This window comes from Crocodylus siamensis, chromosome 6, assembly GCF_052110815.1.
Source record: "Crocodylus siamensis isolate JL-2025a chromosome 6, ASM5211081v1, whole genome shotgun sequence".
NCBI lineage: Eukaryota > Metazoa > Chordata > Crocodylia > Crocodylidae > Crocodylus > Crocodylus siamensis.
This window is the reverse complement of record NC_143400.1, coordinates 26,622,073-26,645,086: the sequence shown is the minus strand read 5'-3', so window position 1 is coordinate 26,645,086 and position 23,014 is coordinate 26,622,073. Positions and strand designations below refer to the sequence as shown.

The window sequence follows — 23,014 nt, the reverse complement described above, 5'->3', positions numbered from 1 at the left end:
GTCTACCATGTTGCGGGAGCCCCAGGAACACCCTTCCTCTCTCCCCCAATGCAGCCAGCTCCACCGTTTCATGAAAACCAAACCCCTGCCTGACCACTCTCCAGCTGCCCCTTCCCAAGGCATGCAAGCCACATTCCCACCACCCAAATTAAGGGTTCCCGTCTCTACCTGCACTTTCCTGGAGTCCACTGTCAGCTACTAATGAAAAACAGGGGAGGGGTCCCCAAACACAAGATGGAGGAGGCAGAGGGCTGACCCCACCTTCTGCACTGGGTTTCCCTTTGGTCTGAGAACAAGGGTTCGGGGTTCAGAGAACCAGCCTGCATCAACTCTCCTCCCCCGTGTGCCTGCAAGTCTCTTTTTCTTACTGCCAGTTCACCAAGATGCAACAACCACCCAATGGCCTGGCAATGAGGGGCTCATATTCTAACCTCCCAGGCAGTGACTAGGCCTGTACAGTTGCTTTTTACTGAGTGACTGCTCCACGGCCACCTCTTTCCACCTAACTTGAACGGCGTCTCAACACAATGGCTTTACAAACCTGTTTCCCCTCCTAAATTTTACACACACTTGCTGCTACAAACAAGGACAAAATGATGCAAGATTTGATGGACACTAGACCACGCATGCACCAGCATTTTTACATGCCATCCCAATTTCTTCCTCGGGTTTTGGAAAGTCAGGCCAAGTGAACAGAAGCGGCACAGGAGAAAGGATGGAAGGAGGGCTGTATTCTGAGCAACATTATTGTGCTCAGGGAAGTATTTGGTACCAGTGACCTTGAGTCACTACATAGTCACCCCCCCCCGGATTCTGAATTCACTCCTCCTGGGTGAAATCAAACCAAAACACAACAAGGTGCATAACCCTGAACACTCATGCCTACACTCATGACATCCTTGGGGGTGGCCTTCACTTCCCACAGAGCCGTGAGCAGTGTCTGCAGACCTTAAGGGTAGCAAAGCAGGCAGACCTTGTACTTTTCCCTATAGAGCAACAGGAAAGCCTCTTGCTTCCTTGCAGACTCCTGCTCCAGCTCCTCCAGGATGGCCTGTTTCTGGGAGTCACCACCCAGCAGCTCCTCCCGGCAGCCCTGCAACAACTCTTGGTGTTTCTCCTTCAGTCGCTGCTGCATCTTGCCAGGGGTCACCTGCAGGCACTTGACCTCAGCCTGGGAACCGCAGTCCAGCTGACCATGTGAGAGAGACAGAGACAGAGAAGGGGGTGGCAAATAGGGATGATGATGATCAGCATGCTGGGGGACCTGGGAGTCCCCTCACATACACGCCTCTTCCAGGGCCTCTCACTTCCCCCCCACCTAGTTCACCCCTGCCTCCCTGCACCTTCCCGGCTTGATGCTGGCCTCCACTCCATGTTTGGTCCCTGCTATCCCAGCCGGTGGCTCCTACCAGCTCTGGCACGGCCTCTCTTTCCCGTGCCACACCCAGCTTACCTGCTCCAGAAGAAATTGCTCCATTTTCTTGACGGCATCTTCAGCTGCCTTCCTGTTGGCAGACAACACGGCCTCCTGCGGGCACAGGAGGGGATAATGATGGTGGGTGTTCATGGGGCCACTTTGCACCATGATTGACACCGCCCCCCATATGATGAAAATGAGTGCCTGACACCTCAATGGTGCCCCACGTTCCTACAACTATCCCCCCACCCCATATAGCCTTTGGGACAAGCCTCCTCTCCTGCTCCTCCCCTCCCATCCCCTGGTGCACTGCAGCCACACTCCCATCACCCAAATGAAGGGAACATGCAGCTTGCCCAGGACTTCCTGGGGCCCCTAGGTCTTGTAGCATGGCATCTATACATATTTCTCCACCTCAGAGAGGACTGATGAAAGGAGATGGTTTTCTAGCCTCCCCCACACTGACTAGGTCTGTGCAATTGCTTTTCATTGAGTGACTGCTCCATGGCCACCTCTTGGCATCTAAATTGCATGGCTCCTCAACACAGTAGCTTTAAAAACTGTTTTCCCTTATAACGTGGGTGCAAACTTGCTGCTCCAGACAAGGGCAATATGAAAACTGCTCATGCAGTTTCATACATATTAGATTACACATGCACTAGCATTTGTACATGCAATCCCCATTTCTTCGTTGGGTTTTGGAAGCCAAGGCCCAGTGAATAGGACTATCATAGGAGAGATGGAGAACAAGCAGGGCTGTATTCTGAGGGACTTTATTGGGGTCAAGGAAGTATTTAGTTCCCAGTGACTTTGGGTGATGCCCCAGAACCCAAATTCACTCATCCTGGGACAAATCAAACCAACACACAAGCAGGCAAATACCTGACCCCATCTCTGCTCTGATGGCAATTATGCCTGGACTCATGCCATCTTTGGGGCAGCCACTCCTTCTCACAGGGCCATGCACAATGCACAGAGCCCTTCAAGGTAGCAAAGGAGCCAGACCTTATACTTTTCTCTATAGAGCAGCAAGAAAGCGTCCTGTTTCCTTGCAGACTCCTGCTCCAGCTCCTCCAGGGCGACTTTTTTCTGGAAGTCGTCACCCAGCAGCTCCTCCCGGCAGCCCTGCAACAACTCTTGGTGTTTCCCCTTCAGTCGTTGCTGCATCTCGCTGGGCGTCATCTGCAGGCACTTGACCTCAGCCTGGGAACCACAGTCCAGATGACCATGAGAGAGAAAGGAAGACGGAGAAGGGGATGGCAAACAGGGAGGGTCAGCAGGCTGGGGATCCAGGAGTCCCCTCACATACACACCTCTCCCAGTGCTCCTCACTCCCCCCAACCTAATCCACCCCCGAGTCCCTGCACCGTCCTGTCCTGATGATGGGCCCACTCCAAGTTTGCTACCAGCTCTGACACTGCCCCCAGTCCCACCCCACCCAGCTTACCTGCTCTAGGAAAAATTGTTCCATTTTTTTTATGGCGTTTCCAGCTGCCTTCCTGTTGGCAGACAACACGGCCTCCTGCGGGCAGAGGAGGGGATAACGATGGTGGGTGTTCATGGGACCACTGTGCAGTTGGGGGGCCCCAGGAGCACCCTGCTGCTTCCACCATGATTTACTCCCCCACCCACTCACCATGAAGACCAAGCACCTGCTTGACTCCTCGCTGGTGCCCCCCAGGATCCTTCAACTCCCCCCACCCCATACAACCTTCAGGACAAGGCCCCTCTCCTGCTCGTCCCGTCCCCCCATGCACTGCAGCCACGCTCCCTGCACCCAAATGAAGGGAATCTGTCGCTTGCCGAGGCGTTGCTGTAGCCCCCTAGTCCCTGCAGCATGGCACATGTACATATTTATCCACCTCAGAGGCAAGTGAGGAAAGGAGATGCTTTTCCATCCTCCCAAGCAGGGACTTAAGCTTTATTGAGGCCTTGCAATTGCTTTATTGAGTTAGTGCTGCATGGCCACCTCTTCCCATCCAAGTTGCATGGCTTCTCAACACAACGGCATTACAAAACTGCATTGCCTCATAACTTTGCTGCAATGTTGCTGCTATAAAGAAGGGAAAAATGAGAGCCCCCCCATGCAAGGCTTTATAGGTACTAGATTGCACATATACCAGCACTTTTACATGCAATCCCCATTTCTTTCCTGGCTTTTGGAAACCAGTGCCCAGTGAACCGGACTGGCATTGGAGAGATGGAGAGCAAGGAAGGCTGTATCCTGAAGGACATTACTGGGGTGAGGGAGGTACTTGATTCCCAGTCACCTTGGGTTACTACATAGCAGAGTGGGTACAAATCAAGATTAATTTTTTTTTTTATCAGATTTTTTAAAATTCAAAATCAGATTTTTTGCTTTATCATTTTTTAATTTTTTTGGTAAGATGCCTTTAAAAAACCCTATATAAAGATGCTTTTCATTTTAGATATGTTAAAGCTCAATGATATCATCATGGAATAAGGATGATATATTCTTATTATATACTATTTGAGACAATATATTCAGGAAACCTTTTTAGATAAGTTTCCTAAATATGTCACAAACGGCCATGGACTAGATTAGGGACCAAATCTAATGGGGTTTCCAGAGGCTCTTCTATAGATTAGTAAAGATTAAAGAAAACCACTCTACCTAATGGGACTCAGTGTTCAGTCAAGAAGATCCTGAGCAGATGCTGAGTTTCATTTCTCAAACTGAATTTGTCTCTCCAGAGATAACATCCTTGTTAACAGCGGTATAGGGAGATGAGAGATAACCTGGGGTTTGCGGAGGTGACAGATTATCTATCCATCAAGCCTCTTGTCTGTCTGCAAGTTTGTGTACAGCGTCAAGCCCTTACCTTTCTCCAAAAGTGCAGTTTCAAGAAGTTAAATGAATAAAGGATATCAAACAAGAAGAATGCACTTCTTGTGGAAAACAACAATTAAATCAAGGCTTCCTGACTACTGATTTTAACCGTAATTTAAACTCATTTGATTTAAATCAAATCTACCCTGCTTCATAGTGAACCCCTTGATCCTGAATTCACTCATCCTGGGTGAAATCAAACCAAAGCACAAGCAGCTGCAAACCCTGACCCCATCCCTGCTCTGATGCTAATGGGGGTTGCAGTCATGGTGTCCGTGGGGTGGGCACACCTTCCCACAGTGCCATGCAAAGTGCGCAGAGCCCTTAAAGGTAGCAAAGGAGCCAGACCTTATACTTTTCTCTATAGAGCAGCAAGGACGCCTCCTGCATCCTTGCAGACTCCTGCTCCAGCTCCTCCAGGATGGCCTGTTTCTGGGAGTCACCACCCAGCAGCTCCTCCCAGCAGCCCTGCAACAACTCTTGGCGTTTCTTCTTCAGCCGTTGCTGCATCTCACCAGGGGTCACCTGCAGGCACTTGACCTCAGCCTGGGAACCACAGTCCAGATGACCATGAGAGAGAGAGAGAGAAAGCAAGACGGAGAAGGGGATGGCAAAGAGGGAGGATGGCATGTGGGGGAACCCGGGAGTCCTCACACATCTCTTCCCAAGCCTCTCACTGCCCTCCTGCCTTATCCACCCCTGACTCCCTGCACCTTCCAGTCCCGCTGGTGGCCTCCACTCCAGGTTTGCTCCTTGCTGTCCCAGCCAGCTGCTCCCATCAGCTCTGGCACTGCCCCTCATTCCCAAACCCCACAGCTTACCTGCTCCTGGAGAAACTGCTCCATTTTCTTGACAGCATCTCCGGATGCCTTTCTGTTGGCAGACAACACGGCCTCCTGTGGGCAGAGGAGGGGATAATGATGGTGGGTGTTCATGGGACCACTGTGCAGTCAGGGGGCACAGAAGCACATGGTTGCTTCCACCATGATTTACATTGCCCCGCTACCTTGAAAACCACGCACCTGCCACTGCTGTCCTGATGCTCCAACATCTCCCTCTCACTCCATATATCCTTTGGGATAAGTCCCCTTGCATGCATCTCCCTTCCCCCCATGCACTGCAGCCACATGCCCACCACCTTAAGGAAGGGAATCTCTTGCTTCCTTAGGATTTCCTGTTGCCCCCTAGTCCCTTCAACATGGGGCATATATGCATAGTTATCCACCTCAGAGATAACTGAAGAAAGAAGATGGTTTTTGCAGCCTCCCAGGTAGTGACCAGGTCTGTGCAATTGCTCTTTATTGAGCGAGTGCTCCACAGCCACCTCTTTCCACTTAAATTGAAAGGCTCCTCCAAATGATGCATACAAAACTGGTTTTGCTTTGGTGCAGACTCACTGCTACAAGGAAGGACAAAATGAGAGCCCTTCATGCAAGGCTTTATAAGCCCTATAACATGCCTGCAACAGGACTTTTACAAGCAATCCCAGTTTCTTGCTTGGGACTTGGAAACCAATGCCCAGTGAATCAGACAGTACTAGGAAAGATGGAGTGCAAGGAGGGCTCCATCCTGAGGGACACTATTTAGGGTAGGCAGGGGAGGTATTTGACCTTGGGTTACTACATAGTGACCCCACTGATGCTGAATTCACTCATCCTGTGGTAGATCAAACCTGACCAGAAGCAGGCGTCGACCCTGACCCTGACCCCAGCCTTGCTCTGATGACATCCTTGGGGTGGCCACCCCTTCCCACAGGGCCATGAAAAATGCACAGAGACCTTAAAGGTAGCAAAGCAGAAACACCTTATACTTCTCTTCATAGACCAGCAAGGAAGCATTCTTCTTCCTTGCAGACTCCTGCTCCAGCTCCTCCAGGATGGCCTGTTTCTGGGAGTCATCACCCAGCAGCTCCTCCCGGCAGCCCTGCAACAACTCTTGGTGTTTCTCATTCAGTCGCTGCTGCATCTTGCCAGGGGTCACCTGCAGGCACTTGACCTCAGCCTGGGAACCACAGTCCAGATGACCATGTGAGAGAGACAGAGACAGAGAAGGGGGTGGCAAATAGGGATGATGGTGATCAGCATGCTGGGGGACCTGGGAGTCCCCTCACATACACGCCTCTTCCAGGGCCTCTCACTTCCCTCCCACCTAGTTCACCCCTGCCTCCCTGCACCTTCCCGGCTTGATGCTGGCCTCCACTCCATGTTTGGTCCCTGCTATCCCAGCCGGTGGCTCCTACCAGCTCTGGCACAGCCTCTCTTTCCTGTGTCACACCCAGCTTACCTGCTCCAGAAGAAATTGCTCCATTTTCCTGATGGCATCTTCAGCTGCCTTCCTGTTGGCAGACAACACGGCCTCCTGCGGGCAGAGGAGGGGATAACGATGGTGGGTGTTCATGGGACCACCGTGCAGTCGGGGGCCCCAGGAGCTCCCTGCTGCTTCCACCATGTTTTATGCTGCCCACACAATGAAAACCACGCACCTGCCTGACACCTCACTGCTGCCCCCCAGGATCCTTCAGCTGCCTCCCACCCCATATATCCTTTGAGACAAGCCCCCCTCCTGCTCCTTCTGTCCCTTGATGCACTGCAGCCACACTCCCACTACCCAAAGGAAGGGAACCAGTTGCTTGCTTGGGATTTCCTGTAGCCTCCTAGGCCCTGCAACGCAGCACATTTACATATTTATCTGCCTCAGAGGCAACTGAAGAAAGGAGATGGTTTTCCAGCCTCCCAGGCTCTGACAAGGCCTGTTCAATTTGCTCTTCATTGAGTGACTCCTCCATGGCCACCTCTTTTCATCTAAATTGCACGGCTCCTTAACACCTTGGGTTTTCATAACTTTGGTGCAAACTTGCTGCTATAAACATGGGCAGAATAGCAGCCCTGCATGCAAGGTTTTATAGGCACTAGACTACCCATGCGAGGAGGGCTGTATGTTGAAAGACATTGTTGGGGTCAGGGACATATAGGAGCATAAAGTCCTAGCAATAAAGGGTTGGAAAGGACCTCAAAATACCAGTCCAATCCCCTGCTCTGGGCAGGAATACTGCTGAGATCAAATGATCCCAGCAAGGTGTCTGCCCAATCTCCTGTTGAAGACTTCCAAGGTTGGGGACTACACCACCTTCTTGGGAAGTCTTGCCTGGATTCTGGTCACCCTTACCAGAAAGGAGCTCTTCCTTGCATTAAACCTGAAACCATCCTCTAACATTTATGGCCATTGCTCCTTGTCCTCCCCCCTGGGGGTCAAAACACAGTGACCTCTCTAGTGCTGAATTCAGTCATCCTGGGCTAAATCAAGTCAAAACGTAAGGAGGTGCACAAGTCTAAATTCATCCCTGCTCTAATGGCAATCACGGCTGCACTCATTACAACCCTTCCAACAGGGACATGCGCAGTGCACAGAGCCCTTCAAGGTAGCAAAGCAGAAAGACCTTGTACTTTTCCCTATAGAGCAGCAAGGACGTCTCCTGCTTCCTTGTAGACTCCTGCTCCAGCTCCTCCAGGATGGCCCGTTTCTGGGATTCGTCACCCAGCAGCTCCTCCCGACAGCCCTGCAACAACTCTTGGTGTTTCTTCTTCAGCTGTTGCTGCATCTTGCCGGGGGTCACCTGCAGGCACCTGACCTCAGCCTGGGAACCACAGTCCCGATGACCATGAGGGAGAGAGAAAGGAAGACAGAGAAGGGGATGGCAATCAGGGATGGTCAGTATGCTGGGAGACATGAGAGTCCCCTCACATATAGACTTCACCCAGTGCCCTTCACCCCGCTCCCATCTAGTCCATTCCTGACTCCCTGCATCATGCAGTCATGATAATGACCCCCACCCCAGGTTTGGTTCCTGCTACCCCAGCCAGTGGCTCCCACAAGCTCAGACACTACTCCTCATTTCCAACCCACACCCAGGTTACCTGCTCCTGGAGAAACTGTTCCAGTTCCTTAATGGCATTTCCAGATACCTTTGTGTTGGCAGACAACACAGCCTCCTGTGGGCAGGGTATGGGATAAAAATGGTGCGCGTTCAGGGGACCACCTTGCAGTTGGGGGGGACCTTGGAGCATCCTGCTGCTTCAACCATGATTTACACGCTGCCCCCCCCACCACACACATGTAAACCAAGCACCTCTCTGACACCCCCCAGGTTCCTACAACTGTCTCCCACCCCATATATCCTTTGGGACAAGCCTCCTTTCCTGCTTCTCCCCTCCCCACATGCACTGCAGCCACACTCCCTCCACCCACCCACCCAAATAAAGGGAATCTGTTGCTTGCTTGGGATTTCCTGTAGCCACCTAGTTCATGAAAAATGACACATACGTTTTGATCCACCCAAGAGGCAACGTTAGAAAAGAGATGGTTTTCCAGCCTCCCAGGCAGTGACTAGGCCTGTGAAATTGCTTTTTATTGGGAAACCATGCCATGGGCACCTCTTAATATTATAAGGTTGGGTGGGACTTGCCTTTTGATGCCTGGATGGTGCCTACCATATTTTTCTGCCCACCCCGGTGTGCAGAGCTCCTTGAGGAAGCAAAGCATCAATACCTTGTAGCTCTCCTCATAGGTCACCATAAACTCCTCCTTCTTCTTTGTCAGGTCCTGGTCTAGCTGCTCAAGGGCACCCTGTTTTTGGGTCTTATTGTTACCCTGCAACTCCTCCTGGCAATGCTGCATTAAGTCCTGGCATTTTCCTTGCAGACGCAGCTCTATCACACTGGGTGCTATAGGAAGGCATTGGGAGTTGGCCTGGGATTTGCAGCAAAGATGACAATAAGAGAGACAGAAGGCGTGTCTACATATGGTTTTACATGCACCTAAACTTAATGCGCATTTGCCCAATGAGCATTAAGGCAACCTAGGTGCGCGTCTACATGTGCACCCATAAAGCGGGTATCAAATTTATGTACAAACTAGTTAACTGCCCCTCAAGAACAACAGATTTCAGGGAGTGTCCCCCCCATCCCCTCCCTTTCTTCACCCTTCAGGGCTGACCACGTAAAGACTCCCTCTGCCTCCACCGCCTCCTCCTCGAGCTCTGGCATGGGGGCTCCCCCTCCCCTTCCCCACCTCCGACTCACAGTGGGGCTTTCCCCCACCTCTCCGCTCCCCTCCCTCCCACCCTCCCCCTCCCTGCTGGCTGTTGTTGGGGCCGGGCGGTAGTGGGGCACTGCCACTGTGACCGCCCCCCCCTTCCCTGCGCTTCCCTCCCTTCCTTCCTTCCTGACAACAGCTGCCACCATGGCCTCCCTCCACCCTGCACCTGCCTGGGGCCACACAGCCTCCCTCTCTCCCCGCTACCTCCCTCTCCTTGCTGGCTGTTGTCAGGGCCCCCTTCCCACTCCCCTCCCTCCCTCCCCACTGCCCGGCCCTGACAACAGTTACCAAGGTGACCCCCCCACCTGCTTCACCTCCCCCTGCGTAGCTCCCCTCCCTCTCTGCCTGCCTGCTGCCACCCCCTCCCTGCTGGCTGTCCTGGCGAGTGGTGGGGACAGGTGGGGGGGGTACTGCCACCCTGAACCCGCCCACCCTTTGCCCTCAGGCAGGGAGGCATGGGGAAGCCTCATGTTTGCCACTGCCACAAAACTTCCCTGGCAGTGGCTCAAATTTGGGCCCATGCAACCTGAGTAGCCAGTCACCACCCGTCCTCTCAGTGCTGCATGCACAGTTGGCCACAAGCATTATGGTCAGACAGACACACACAGACCGACAGCCTAAGCCCTTTATATACAGAGAATACCTAATCACATTAGTGAATGTGTAGATGTGCTAATGCATGTTACTGTGGGTGTGCAGACTGACTAAAGTTAGTCCCAAGTCCATGACCACACTCTGTGCTAATGTGCACTAGTTCTTCTACACATTCACTAATGTGATTTAGCTATTTGCACATAAATTTGATACCTGATTTATGGAGGTATCAAATTTAAGCTCAAATAGCCTTAAACCAGCATTTTTAAGGCAGATTAAGGGCACGCACATGTAGACACATGCCCTTAATGCGCCTTATATCAGGCTGATGCGCATTCAACGCACATGTGCAGATGCGCCCAGAGAGATCAGTTACTGGAGACAGGCAGCCTTGATACCTGCTCCTCTGTTCATGACTGTCACACACACCTGAGAATCCCACCTAGCTGAGACCAAATCTTCCCCAGCCATGATGGTGGCTTCCACTCCAAAAAAAAAGTTGTCCCCTGCTATCAAAGCCATGAGATTTCCCTAGTTCCAAAACTGTCCTTTAACCCCAAACTCACAGATCTTCCAAATTTACCTGCTCCTCCAAAAATTGTTCAAATTCTGTCTTGGCCTTCTGAGTTGCTTTCTTGTTAGCCCGAGAAACAGCTGTCTGCATACAGAAGAGGGAATGAGATCTGTAAGTGATTGCATATCTTCTTTATGGTTGGACTCACTGTAATACACTCCTCTTTCTACCCCAGTGCACACTGTGACTCCCCCCAACATGAAAACCAAGTCCCTGTCTGAAAATTCTCAGTGCCATATTTGCTTTTCAACTTCTGTAGTCCCCTTTTCTTGCCCTTTCCCCATGGCTCACAACCATACTCTCAGCAACCACGTAGAGCAGGAGAGGGCTATTATTTTAGCTGGAAGGCAGCTAAATGAGTTTTGGTGAGCTGTTGAGGGCTGCAAGGGTAGCCCTACCCTTTGATGGGTGCCTTGCTCCCTGGTTGCCATCTCGGGAATGCAAGGCTTGCCCCTAACCACTGACCTTTGCCACTGGAAGTACTCCTTTTGGGAACCACACCCTGCACTCCCTTCCAGTGGCTGAGTACATGGCTCTGCAGGCACAGCTCCATGGCTGCATGGCTCCATAGGCAAGTGACGCGGGGTGCGGTAGCGGCCAGTGGGGTAGTGGCAGCTATTCCACAGCCACTTCAGTTTCATGCAACACTGGGTGGGCAGCCACTCAGGGCGTCCCCCAACACCTCCTCTCTCCCCACCAGAGTGCCCAGCCAGCTACATGTGGAATGCAAGCACCTTAATCAGCCCGACCGGGCTCAGCGCCTCCATGCACTTAAGGGAAGCTGCACATGGAGGTGCCAAGCATGGCTGGGTCAAGTTCCATGTGCAGCTGAACAGACACTCTGTGTCTTTCTTTCCCCAACACCTTCCTCATGCCTTAGCCCCCTGCAAGCCCCCCTTACCTTACAGGCTCCAGAAGAAAAGTGAACCTGACCCAAGCCTTAGGACTGACTAAAAGCCTCAGGCCCCATTTCCCCCTCTCCCTCCCCAGGTCCCTCCCCGCAGGGTTGGGGCTTTCCTACCCTCTTTGCAATTGGCTCTTGCAGGCTGAAACTCTGCCCACTTGCAAGAGCTCTTTGCAAAAGCAGAAAATCTGTGGGTTTGTCTGCTAAAATGGAAAGTCTGCATTTTCTGTGATAAAAACGGGAAATCCATGGTTACTCCATTTTTTCCCGTAGCAAGTGGAAAACCCAGATTCCTGGTCATGAGCAGGGCACAGAGCCCTTAAGAGTAATAAAGCAGCAAGACCTTATACTTCTCCCTATAGAGCTTCAGGAAAGCCTCCTCCTTAATTATGCACCACTGTTCCAGGTCCTCTAGGCTGGCTGGTGTCTTGGACTTGTCATGCAGTAGCTTCTCCCGGCAGACCTGCAACAACTTCTGGCGTTTTGCCTTCAGCTTTTCATGCATCTCACTGGGAGGGACCTGCAGGCACTTGACCTTAGCCTGAAAATCAAAATCCAGATGACCATGTGAGAGAGAGGGAGAAAGAAAGGAAGTGGGAGGGTCAGCATGCTGGGGAACCCAGGAGTCCCCTCATATACATGTCTCTTCCAGTGACCTTCACTCCCCTCCCACCTAGTCCACCCCTGACTGCCCGTACCTTCCCATCCTGGTGATGGCCTCCCTCCATGTTTGGTCCCTGATATTCCAGCTGGCAGGTCCCAGCAGCTCTCAATCTACCCCTCACATTCCCAGTGCACACCCAGCTTACCTGCTCCTGGAGAAATTGTTCCATTTCCTTCATGGCATTTTCAGATGCCTCGTTGGCAGAAAACACAACCTCCTGTGGGGAGAGGAGGGGATAATGATGGTTGGTTTTCATGGGATCACCTTGCTCCTGGGGGACCAAGGAGCACTCTGCTGCTTCCACCATGATCTACACTGCATGCCCCCTACCCTCACCAAGAAAACCAAGCACCTGCATGACACCTCACTGGTGCCCCATACTCCTACAACTCCCCCTGACCCCATATATCCTTTGGGATAAGCCCCCTCTCCTGTTCCCTCATGCACTGCAGCCACAATGCCACCTCTTGCTTGCCTAGGAGTTCTTGTAGTCCCCTAATCACTGCAAGAAAACACATACATATTTATCCACCTCAGAGACAACTAAAGAATGGAGATCATTTTCTAGTCTCCCCAGCACTGACTTGGCCTCTACTATTGCTCTTTATTCAGTGACTGCTCCATGGCCACCTCCTAGTATCACAGCGGCAGGAGGGACCTGAAGGGTCATCTAGTCCCAAACTCCTGTAGAAACACAACAGTGCTTTCCCCCCACTCCCTGCCCTCACCCAATCATCCTGTGCAGTGCTTCTCCAGTTACTTCTTGAGAGTTTCCAGCGCAAGAGTTTCCAGTTTTCTACGTAGTCTGTTGCACTGCCTTACCCTTCTGACAGTTCTGTTTCCCCAGATGACTTTCATGCAAAGAGCCCCAGTATTTGCCTCCATCCACCAGTGGCTGCTGATTTTAACACTCTCCTCCTTACCTGTCCCTGGCTTTCCTGCTCTGTTTGTGCTCCTTGCCTTCTAGAGGAAGGACATTCACAAAATGGCCCAGCATTATCACCTAGACCATTGCCAAGGTGACCCACAGCCCTGACTCCTGAGAGCCTGTCTATACCCTTGTGGTGGCTATCTCTTCACACCAGGATGTGCCCAGCATGCAGAGCCTTCATGGTAACCAAATTCGAAGACCTTGTACTTGTTCTCATAGGCATCTAGAAAATCCTTCTCTTTTCTTGACCACTCTTTCTTCAGTTCCTCCAAGACAGCCTGTTTCTCAGGCTCCTCGCCCAGAAGCTGCCCCTGGCAGTCCTGCAACAAATCTTTGCATTGTGTCTCCAGCCGCTGCTTCATCTCATTTTGTGTCACCTTCAGGCACTGGTCTGTGATCTGGGTATCAAGGCCCTGATGCTAATGAGAGAGAGAAGGAGTCACAAAGAACAGGCACAGAGGATTAGATAGCTTCAGAGGGACCTTGGATCCCCTCTAATACATCCAGTATGTCCAGTTCCCCTTTCTCCTACATTGTAGGTCTTTGCTATCCCAGCTATAGATTAATCATGATCCCTGATGGTGCCCTTATTCCCAACATGCAACTCACTGCACCTTTCACACTTGGCCCTTCAACTCTGAGCCAAATAACCCTACAAAAGTATCTTTGGACTCCTGCAGCTAGCACTTCCCTTGTATCCCAGCCCCTCACTCCTTCCAGACAGTGCCCCCACCTCTGTTTTCTACTTCCCTGCTAGCCCTGTCCTTGTTTCCCCCACACCAGCTCTTCATCCCCTTTGTGTGTCAAGGCCGTTCTCCTTATCACAATTAGTTGGTGCACCTGACCTGAAACATCATTTACTCACTTGTTTGAGCAGATGTTTCTCATATTTTGTCTTGGCACTTTTTATTGTTCTTGTATTTAACTCTTTTCGCATTTCTGCAAAGGCCTGTACCATCTGTGTGGATAAAAGCAGATGGGGTGCTAGGTATCCATCAGATGACCATGGAGTTAGGGTCCCCTTCAGTCTTCTCTGCTGTCCATCAATATCCATCTCGTCTACCATTCCAAACAAAGATCCCACTTGGCCCCAACTCACATTTCCCACCTCTTCTCTTGGGGTGGATTCCTCATCCTTTAACCACCCCCCTCAGTCACTCCACCTATTCTTTCAATTTGTTTTTTTTGTAGGAATACTTCCTGGCCCACACTTTCTTGAAGTCCTCATCTGCTAGAGATGGAGGCTGTGAGAGCCCTGATAAGGAAGTTGGTGGCTATAGACAAGCCTACTTGGCCCTGTAGGTTTTAACTTTCACTTGGGAACCTGGAGAAAGTTTCAACCTTCATTTCACTCATCTTTTATGAACTCCCAAAGAGCAAAGGATTGGCTCCTTCATAGAATCATAAAAAATGAGGGCTGGAAGGGACCTTAGGAGGTCACATCTAGTGCAACCCCCTGGTTAAAGCAGGATCATCCCCAGCTAGATCATCCCAGCCAAGGCTTTGTTTAGCCAGGTCTTAGCCTTGACAGATGAAAAACAATCCCTGCACAGCAAATTAAGCAAGGAGGGACCAATACCTTTACAGGAGCAGAAAAGTCATAGTGCTCATCCTTCAGGCATTTGGATATAGTCTGCAGAAAGATAAATCCCCATGTGAACCAAGTCAGAATTTGCTCTCCTGAGAGAGAGCTACCCAGAGCAAACATTAGCTGGGGAGTAGCTGCAGTGGGACTTGGCCCAGCATCACTCACTTAGTACTGAAATGCTGCTTCCTAGAGAACAAGGTTCCCATCCAAGATTTTACTCCCATACCCTACACGACTGTGCCCTCAAAGGGGATGCTATTCTGATGCACAGTTCCCCCCACCTCAGCACTACATCTCAAGGACATGTAATGAGTGTAAGGTAAAATCACCTACTCCTGAGCCTCCTGTTCTACTTCCTGAAAGGTCTTCATTGGTCTCCCACCCATGTCCCAAGTTCTGTCCCACCTGCCTATCAAGCTGATCTCTTACCCTGATCTTCTCTGCCAGCTTCCTCCCCGTGAGTCCTTGTCCATTCTGGTCCTTCCGGATGTGCGTCCCTGCTGAGCTCACCAGGGAAGTGATGTAGTCCCTCAGGTGTTCCCTGAAGTCTTTGTCCATGTCTGCAACCAGAAAAAGGACCCAGGTGTCTGGATGGACCTAACCAGGGTCCTACACTCCAACAACTGGGAGAAATGTGGAAGGAGGCATAAAGGAGTCACCACTCAGGGGAGAGGGAACAGTTTTATAAAAAATGACAGCATCAGTATGTATTACCTGGGGACCCCAGAATACCCTGAAGGCAGTACTCTGCAAAGGGACAGGACTTCCATAGCCATCCCATGCTCAGGGCAGGTCCATAAATTGTGGACAGAGCAGCAGAGTTAATTCTCTACCCTAAACCTGGAGACTGTGGCATAGGGACAGCACGCTGGAAAGCAACAGAACCAAGGTCTTTTACCACAAAGCCTCCCATTCCTGCAACTTATGAACTTGCCAGAGTGGGGTATGAGGTAGCAGCAGGTGCTTGCTGACTTCAGGGCTTCCAGAGCCAACACATGATTGGGAGAAGCCTCCAGCTCCTGTGGACCAGAAGGAAAAACACATTTTTTTTCAAGAGGGAGGCAATGACACCCATCAAAGAAGTTCCCTTTGAAAATGCTACTTTCATGTCCAAGGGCTGGTTTGTGCCATTCAGGGTATGTCTACACATGCTATTAATGTGCTGGAAGCTTTCCCTGGGAGCACATCTGCATGTGCACCCATCGGGAACAAATTTGCTCCTCATGGGAGCAGTTCAGGACAGGGCTACTCCTGCCCTCCTCTGCTCCCATACAGCAGCCAGGGGAAGCTCTACACTCCCCACAGTGCCAGTCCTGGGCTGGCAGGGGGCACTGGGGCCAGGCTTGTGCTCCAGGGGGCAGGGGGGAGCTGTGCTGCCTCCCAACCTGCGTCCCTGTCCTGGGAAGCTGCCTGTTGTGCAGACCCCACTGCAAGTTCAGAGCCAGGGCAGGGTTATTTCCAAGATCAAGCCGGGGAGCTCCTATCACAATTATGGAGCCAGGGCCCAGCAGCAGGGAGGAGCTGCTGGGGCAAAGGACAGTTCTTCTGCCCCCTGCTACCTGGGCTGACCAGGAGTAATTTGCTCCTGGTCAGTGGTATCTCAGTGTGCTACTGCACAGTAAATCTACTACCTGCATTTACAAGTTATAAGTGAATATGCAGTTTTCTACATTACTGTGCAGTAGCTGCTCCATGCAGTTACCTAGTGATGCTTTAGATTAATCTACTGTGCAGTAAAGTGGCTCACATAGAAGTACCCTCAGTGAACAAAAGTCGTCCAACCTGCTGGTTACCTGGATTACATGGCTCAGATATTTCTTTCCTCCCTCTACTCCACAGACAGATGATGCTGGATAGTCATGGACCAGCAGGTCTAAATTCTGCAAGAGACCAGAGGACAGTGAGATTATTTAGGGTTAGGGGAGCTCAGTAGCTGGTGGGTGGTTGAGTTCAGTATGGAATGGGGTCCATGGTGAGGCAACCTCCAACTTGACCACTGGCACCCAAGGCAAAATGAGTACAAGGACCAGGATTCAGGGAGTGGTATTTTCATTGCCTAGGGGCCAAAGGGCAATTGGGAAGGAAGCTTACCTGAACTGAGAGGAGACTGCAGGTTTTCCCAGCTTCCTTTGCAACATGAGCAAAAATCTGTGAATAGAGAGACATTTTTCTACCTGCAAACCACTGGCTGCAGGACTTCAATCCATGGATTAAGGGACCCCAGAATGGGATCCACATAATCCAAAACACAGAAGAGCTTGACAGTAGAAAACACTTTGGGAGGATGCGTATGGATTCTAGGGAAGCCAGCCATCTGAGACAGGCCTCCATCAAGTTCTGACTAGAAACCTGGCCGTGCTACTAGAGTCAATCTCTTCTTACAAAAAAGAGGACTGGAGGACTTGACGTGAGGGTGTGTATTATAATGTGCTAGTCCAGTAAGGAACTTCAGGAACCCAGTTAGTCAAGAAGAGGAGAAAGGATTAGCAGACTTTGGGCACATCTACACATGCATTTAAGCATGCCTAAATTTAACATGCATTAAGTGGTTTTAAAATTAAAGTGCATTAATGCTGCATGTGTGGAGTAACTTGGGCCTAAATTTAGTCCCAAGTCAGTCCACACACACAGTATTAATGTGCTTTAATATATCTATGTCAAGCCCTATGAGGAGAGACTAAGGGGCCTGGACCTCTTCAGCCTCTGCAAGAGAAGGCTGAGAGATGATCTTGTGGCCACCTACAAATTCATTAGGAGATACAGCAAGGGATGGGAGATGCTCTGTTCACCAGGGTGCCTCTTGGTGTAACAAGGAGCAATGGTCACAAAATAACAGAGCAGATTTCGGCTGGACATCAGGAAAAACTTATTCACAGTGAGGGTGGCCAAAATTTGAAATGGGCTTCCAAAGGAGGTGATGCCCTCCCGTACCTTGAGGGTCTTTAAGAAAAGGCTGGATAGGCATCTGGCTGGGGTCATTTGACCCCAGCACTCTTTCCTACCCAGGCAGGGGTTGGGTTCGATGACCTGTTGAGGTCCCTCCCAACCCGAGCATCTACGAATCTACATGTGCATTAATGCACCTTAACTATTTGTGCCTAAATTTGATCCCTGCATTTTTAGGGATCAAACTTAGGCATGATTAGCCCTAAATCATGCCTTAAAAATCACCATTTAAAAAGTTTATTAAAGGCACACATGTGTAGACATGTGCCCTAATGCACCTTAAATTTAGGCTAATATGCCTTAAAGCGGCTTGTATAGGTGTGCCCTTTGAAATGCCAAGCCAAGAGATGAAACACTGGTAATAAAAGCCAGAAAACAAAGACTGCAGATAGAAGGCCAGAGCCCAATTCTGAAAATGAAGAATGGGACACAAAAAGCTTCGTTTCAAGGTCAGAAAAATCAGCCATGGAGTTCAGAAACTAGACGATCCATAGCCAAGTTGGAAAAGCAGCAATATCCCTCAACACAAATCATTACAGGAGGAACCTGGCATAGGGATAGGAGACATGTAGCACATGTGGGCCCAGGATGAATAGGGACATGGGTCCAATACGCCCCTAATGTTCTGGAGAGGAAGCTCGCTGATAATGGTATTGAAGGAATGGGTGTATTCAAGTTAGGCCAAGGGGATGGTGGGATGTAGGGTTATGGGCAGAACTGTTTGGGTTTTCTTTGGAGCTGTTTCACTATGGGCTTGAACTGTGCTTTACCTGGCACCAGGCAGGTGGGCACATCACCAGGATAACCTGGCCTGAGAGCAACTCATTTTAGGGGAGCGACAAAGTTAAAAAGAAGTCAAGAAACTGAAGGTTTCTAGTAGCAGTGACTAACAAACATCTGCAAACTGGGAAGGGATTGGGACTAAAGAGCCTGGGATTGCTGGGAGCTTCCCACCATAAGAACTGCCATTTACTGGGTCAGACCACAGGTTCATATTGCCCAGTCTCCTGTGTCCCACAGGGGTAGAGAGTGGGTGCTGGAGGGAGAGTGAACTGGGTCTGAGCCAGGGTCATTCTCCTACTCCTCTCCCACTATGCATAGCTGTGGCTGATGCCAATTGATCATTCCACATCAGATCAGGCATGGTTCATACCAAGTTACTCCTCACCACTTTAGGTGTATACCTTTTCATACCGCAACATGCTGGAGATCCACTGGGTTGGAGCAGACTTGATTAATCAAGCACGACCTCATGCGAGCTGACTTGCGCTGCGCTGCTTCGCACGTGGTTGTATGTATTTTAGTTCAAAAGTGTGCCACCACCATTTTCTCAGCTCTGACACCCATTTTGCTGCTTATACAATGATGTGCTGCAGCACCGGGAGCTTTTAAAAGTTTCTGGCGTTGGGGCATAAGTATGTGTTCAAATGCCCTTTGTGTTTAGGACAGAAACCCATTTTGCCAAGCAGAAGTTCAAGGGTGCATAAGGACCCTTTGGATTCCTGTCTACCCATTCCAGTGCAATTCGAATTAATAGATTCATAGATGTTGGGGCTGGAAGGGACCTCACGAGATCATCAGGTCCAGCCCCCCTGCTCTTAGGCAGGAAAGACTTCTGGAGTCAGATAACTCCAGCAAGGTGGGTGACCAGACACTTTTTGAATATTTCCAGAGTAGGTACTTGTACCATCTCTGGGGGAAATCTGTTCTAGACCCTGGATACTTGAACCATAAAGAAGTTTTTCCTCGGTCCAATCTAAAGTGATCCTCCAGCAATTTATGACTGTTATTCTTTGTTTTCCCCTGGGGTGCCTTGGTGAACAGATGCTCCCCCAGGCCTTGAGGTGCACCCCTTATATACTTATAGGCAGCCACCAAGCCCCCTCTAAGTCTTGGCTTCTCCAGGTTGAACAGTCACATTTCCTCAGCCTCTCCTCCATATGGCTTTCACTTTTCTTTATAATTGTGTGTGTAAATGCTATGCTGTAGAGGAGTGAACTGCCCATATTGCCACTGCATACCAACTCTAGAGGCTTGCAATAGCTGCTGACATCCCAGACCAAAACTATTGCACTCAATCGGCCATCCACAGTCTTTCTAGGCCCCAAAACAAATGCTGAGAGTTCAGAAGTGTGTGGGGTGTCCTGAGAGAGCAACTTCAACACAAAGATGCTATTTCACAACTGCTAATAGCAGCTGTGGGGCCCCATTAACTCTAAGGAAGGGCAGAGTAAATAGGATCACCTTTGGGAGATGCATAGACATCTCCCTAGACTTACAGTTGGGGACTCGCACAGCCCTGGGGAAGTGTAGCTGCGACTACGCTTTGCTGATCTACCTGGAATTGACCCAGTTTCTACGTTTGGGTCATCTAGACAGTAAACCTGATTCTGCCTTCAGTGGGGAGTTGCTGCTCTGGGATGAGACCTTGCACAAATGAACCGTTGCTAAGGGCCCAAAGCCACAAAACTGTTTTTCTCTCCAATTTTCCCTCCTCTGGGATTCTCAGGTTCTCCCCTGCACAGAAATGTGCACCCCATGCTATTGCAGTGCTGGGAAGCCTCTCAGGACTCACCTCCAAATAATCCCGATTTGTCTGGTTTAGCACTGAAGAAACGTTAAAAATCTACAATGTAATCAGAAGAAACAATAAGCAACCCCTCTCTAGTCCCCTATGCTGCCCCATGAAATACACTGCCACCATGATGGCAACACCACTTTGCCTCCTACAGCACAGCATCCCATGCTGAGCATACTGAAGCATAGCAGCCTCTCCTGCACCTCCCGTATCCTTCAGCATAGCTCTTACTGACCCCTGCCTTCTCCGGTCCCTACAGCATAGCACCCCTACCATCCCCGCTCCTTGAAGCTCATCTGCGTCTCCCAATACTATACCATGAAGCTTAGTACACTGACCTGGTAGGAGCCAAGTAAGATGCTGAACACACAGAGCTTGATGCTGGTTTCCAACTGGTGATGCAGATCCATGGAGCCCTCAGTGTCTACTAGGAACACAGCCACCTGTGGGGATGGAAAGAGAGAAGGACAAGTGCATCCCACGATGGCAGTGGGCTCCGAGATGATGCTTTCCTCCAGCTTCTACTTTGCTTATATCTTTCTTTGTAGCTGGCCCATGGAGAGCCACATACTGAGGGAAGCCTGGGCAGACTTGGGGAAGCATTGGATACGACCCCTCCAAGCTGGGGCAGCAACTGGCCAGCTAGCAGCTCACCCAGGCCTCTATGCACAGTCCCCACTGCCTTCTCTGGCTGCCAGCAAACCCAGATGCCCTCCTGCCACCTTTCTGTACTTCCCCAGGGGCAAGCTAGCCCATTCTCAGGTGGCCCCAGCCATCCTACTGGCCACAGGAGCCTGCTGAAGGCAGAAGCAGTTAGGGACCTGATCTTTTTATTCCTGTTGAGCCTGCCCACCTCTCCCATGGCCAGGGAGCAAGCTGACAGTTGCATTGTTGCAATTTGCAACACTGCAAACTAAATTACATCCAGATAGTTTAATCTGAAATGACGCAAAGTCATTTAAAACTCCTAAAAGTATTGCGCATGTACACTGTGATGCCATTAAGCCACACAAAATGACATTTTCGTCACGTGTACATGTTAAAGGTGTCACCTGTACAGGTGCCCCATATTATGCTGTAGGTCCAGGGAGCCCTCAGTGTCCACTAGAAACCCAACCACCTAAAAGGACAGATGGATAGTTGCACGGTTTAATTGTGTGGATGTGCTTTGAATTAATGTACTGTTTCCCCTCCAATGGCCTGTGTAACACCTCATGGACTTCTCCATCACCCTTACCATCCATTTCACTCCTTCCTGTCCATTTTTCCCACTGCCCCCACTACTGCCAAAGCTGTCCTTGCCTTTACCAGCCATTGTCATGGCCAGGGCAACAGCACCCCACTGAACGAAGAATCCTATGTCACTAACTGGATAACCCACCTGAAGAAATTGGGTCAATCTCAGGTAGATTCACGAAGTGTAGGCACAATTATACTTCCTCTGGGCTGTATGACTGCCCCCACTGTGTGTCTTGGGCAACATCTATGCATCCCCAAAGAGTGATGCAAAAAATGTGCATCAGTGGATACTGAACATGGGACTTAGGATGCAGCCTCTGAACTTCCTAGACCTTAAATGTTGAAGGCTGCCAATGGAAGAGGAAAAGCATGGGGCGGGGGTAGTGGAGAGGTGGGGAAGGGGAACCTGGTCATCTCCTGTTTACTCTCCTTTTCAGCATCTGGTGTGACAGAAGAGACAGGGCAAGATGGACCTATGTCTGACAGTCAGTGACAGTTATTATAACTCCTCATCTCCCCCATTCCAGGTTACTGCTTACCTTACCATGTGGGCCCTGGACCCAGAAGGGCTCATCCCAGATCCACACCCCTTTGTGCATGGTTTGGTACCCTCCTTGCCAATCAAATCCCTCTACAGGCTGGTCCTTCTGGCCCATCCACGCAGCATCCTGTAGGGGTGAGCAGAGTTGGGTCACAAGAGAGAGTGCAGGGGCCAGTCCTTGGCTGGACTGGGCCATGATCAGAGGGTGCAAAGAGGTACTCTTTGGCAAGCAAACTCAGTTCCTAGTTAGCATGGTAATGAAGCTGGGGTGGGGTGGGGGAGGTGCCTGGGGATACCAGGGGGGAAATAATGGTAGATGCCTGCATGTTAATCTCAGATGAAGGGTAGGCATAGTTTTAGGTGCTGGGTGCAGATACATTTTCAGACAGTTGTATCCTGGGGCATTACTTGAGGCTCTTTCCTTGTGATAAATATGGTTTATGGGAAGAGTGGGTGCACATTTTAGGATGGGCATGCATTTCTTCATACAGTAGGGCTCAGGATGAAGTAAGTGCTGATAGAAGGATTGGGGGGAGGGATCCCAAGGAAACTTCTGGGGCAGATGGTGCCTGAATGTCAGGGGTAGTACTCAAGTTTCAGGGTCTCCTGTCCACACTCACCTGGTTCTGCAGCTGGTGCATTAGGCAATTCATGAGGATGGATTTTTCCTGGTGCTGCTCCCCAATGATGGAGATCAGACAGATGGGGGCATCACCCACCTTCCCCTGCTCCAGGCAGTGGCTTAAGGCTCCTTCGTCCAGGGCCAGCTGGCCCTTCTCATCCACATGTACAAGATGCAGTGGGCCCATGGTATCTGGATGATGAGACTTTACATCATCTACAGGAGATTGTCTTGCATCAGACCCAGAAATACCTGAGCTAGCTAATGCCCCTGCCCTGTGACTAGATTGGGGCTGCTAGGGGGGGAAGACCCCTGGTTACTTCCTGGTCTGGTTCATATGTTCTCATTGGATCCATCTCTTCTTTAGGGCTCTCTGTGTGGTCCAGCACTATTTGGTCCCTGGGAAACAGGTCTGGAATTTAGACCCCCTGAGCCTCTTGGCCAAAACTCCACTCCAGGGCTGGGCAAGGC

At 50.6% G+C, this 23,014-nt stretch overlaps 1 protein-coding gene across 1 annotated transcript; it reads right to left on the bottom strand.

The window, feature by feature from the left end:
- Positions 1–949: 949 nt before the first annotated feature.
- On the bottom strand, positions 950–22,730 carry LOC149861903 (uncharacterized). Its single transcript, XM_090053844.1, has 23 exons — positions 22,536–22,730; positions 21,920–22,048; positions 20,480–20,584; positions 20,139–20,189; positions 16,709–16,765; positions 16,411–16,497; positions 15,516–15,636; positions 15,047–15,177; positions 14,609–14,662; positions 13,895–13,987; positions 13,230–13,442; positions 10,540–10,614; positions 8,814–9,014; positions 8,183–8,257; positions 7,705–7,902; positions 6,552–6,626; positions 6,072–6,269; positions 5,091–5,164; positions 4,617–4,830; positions 2,865–2,939; positions 2,423–2,620; positions 1,454–1,528; positions 950–1,189 (listed from the first exon to the last, which is right to left on the bottom strand). The coding sequence occupies exons 1-23, from the start codon at positions 22,728–22,730 to the stop codon at positions 950–952; spliced, it is 2,934 nt and encodes a 977-aa protein (XP_089909970.1).
- Between the last annotated feature and the right edge of the window lie 284 nt (positions 22,731–23,014).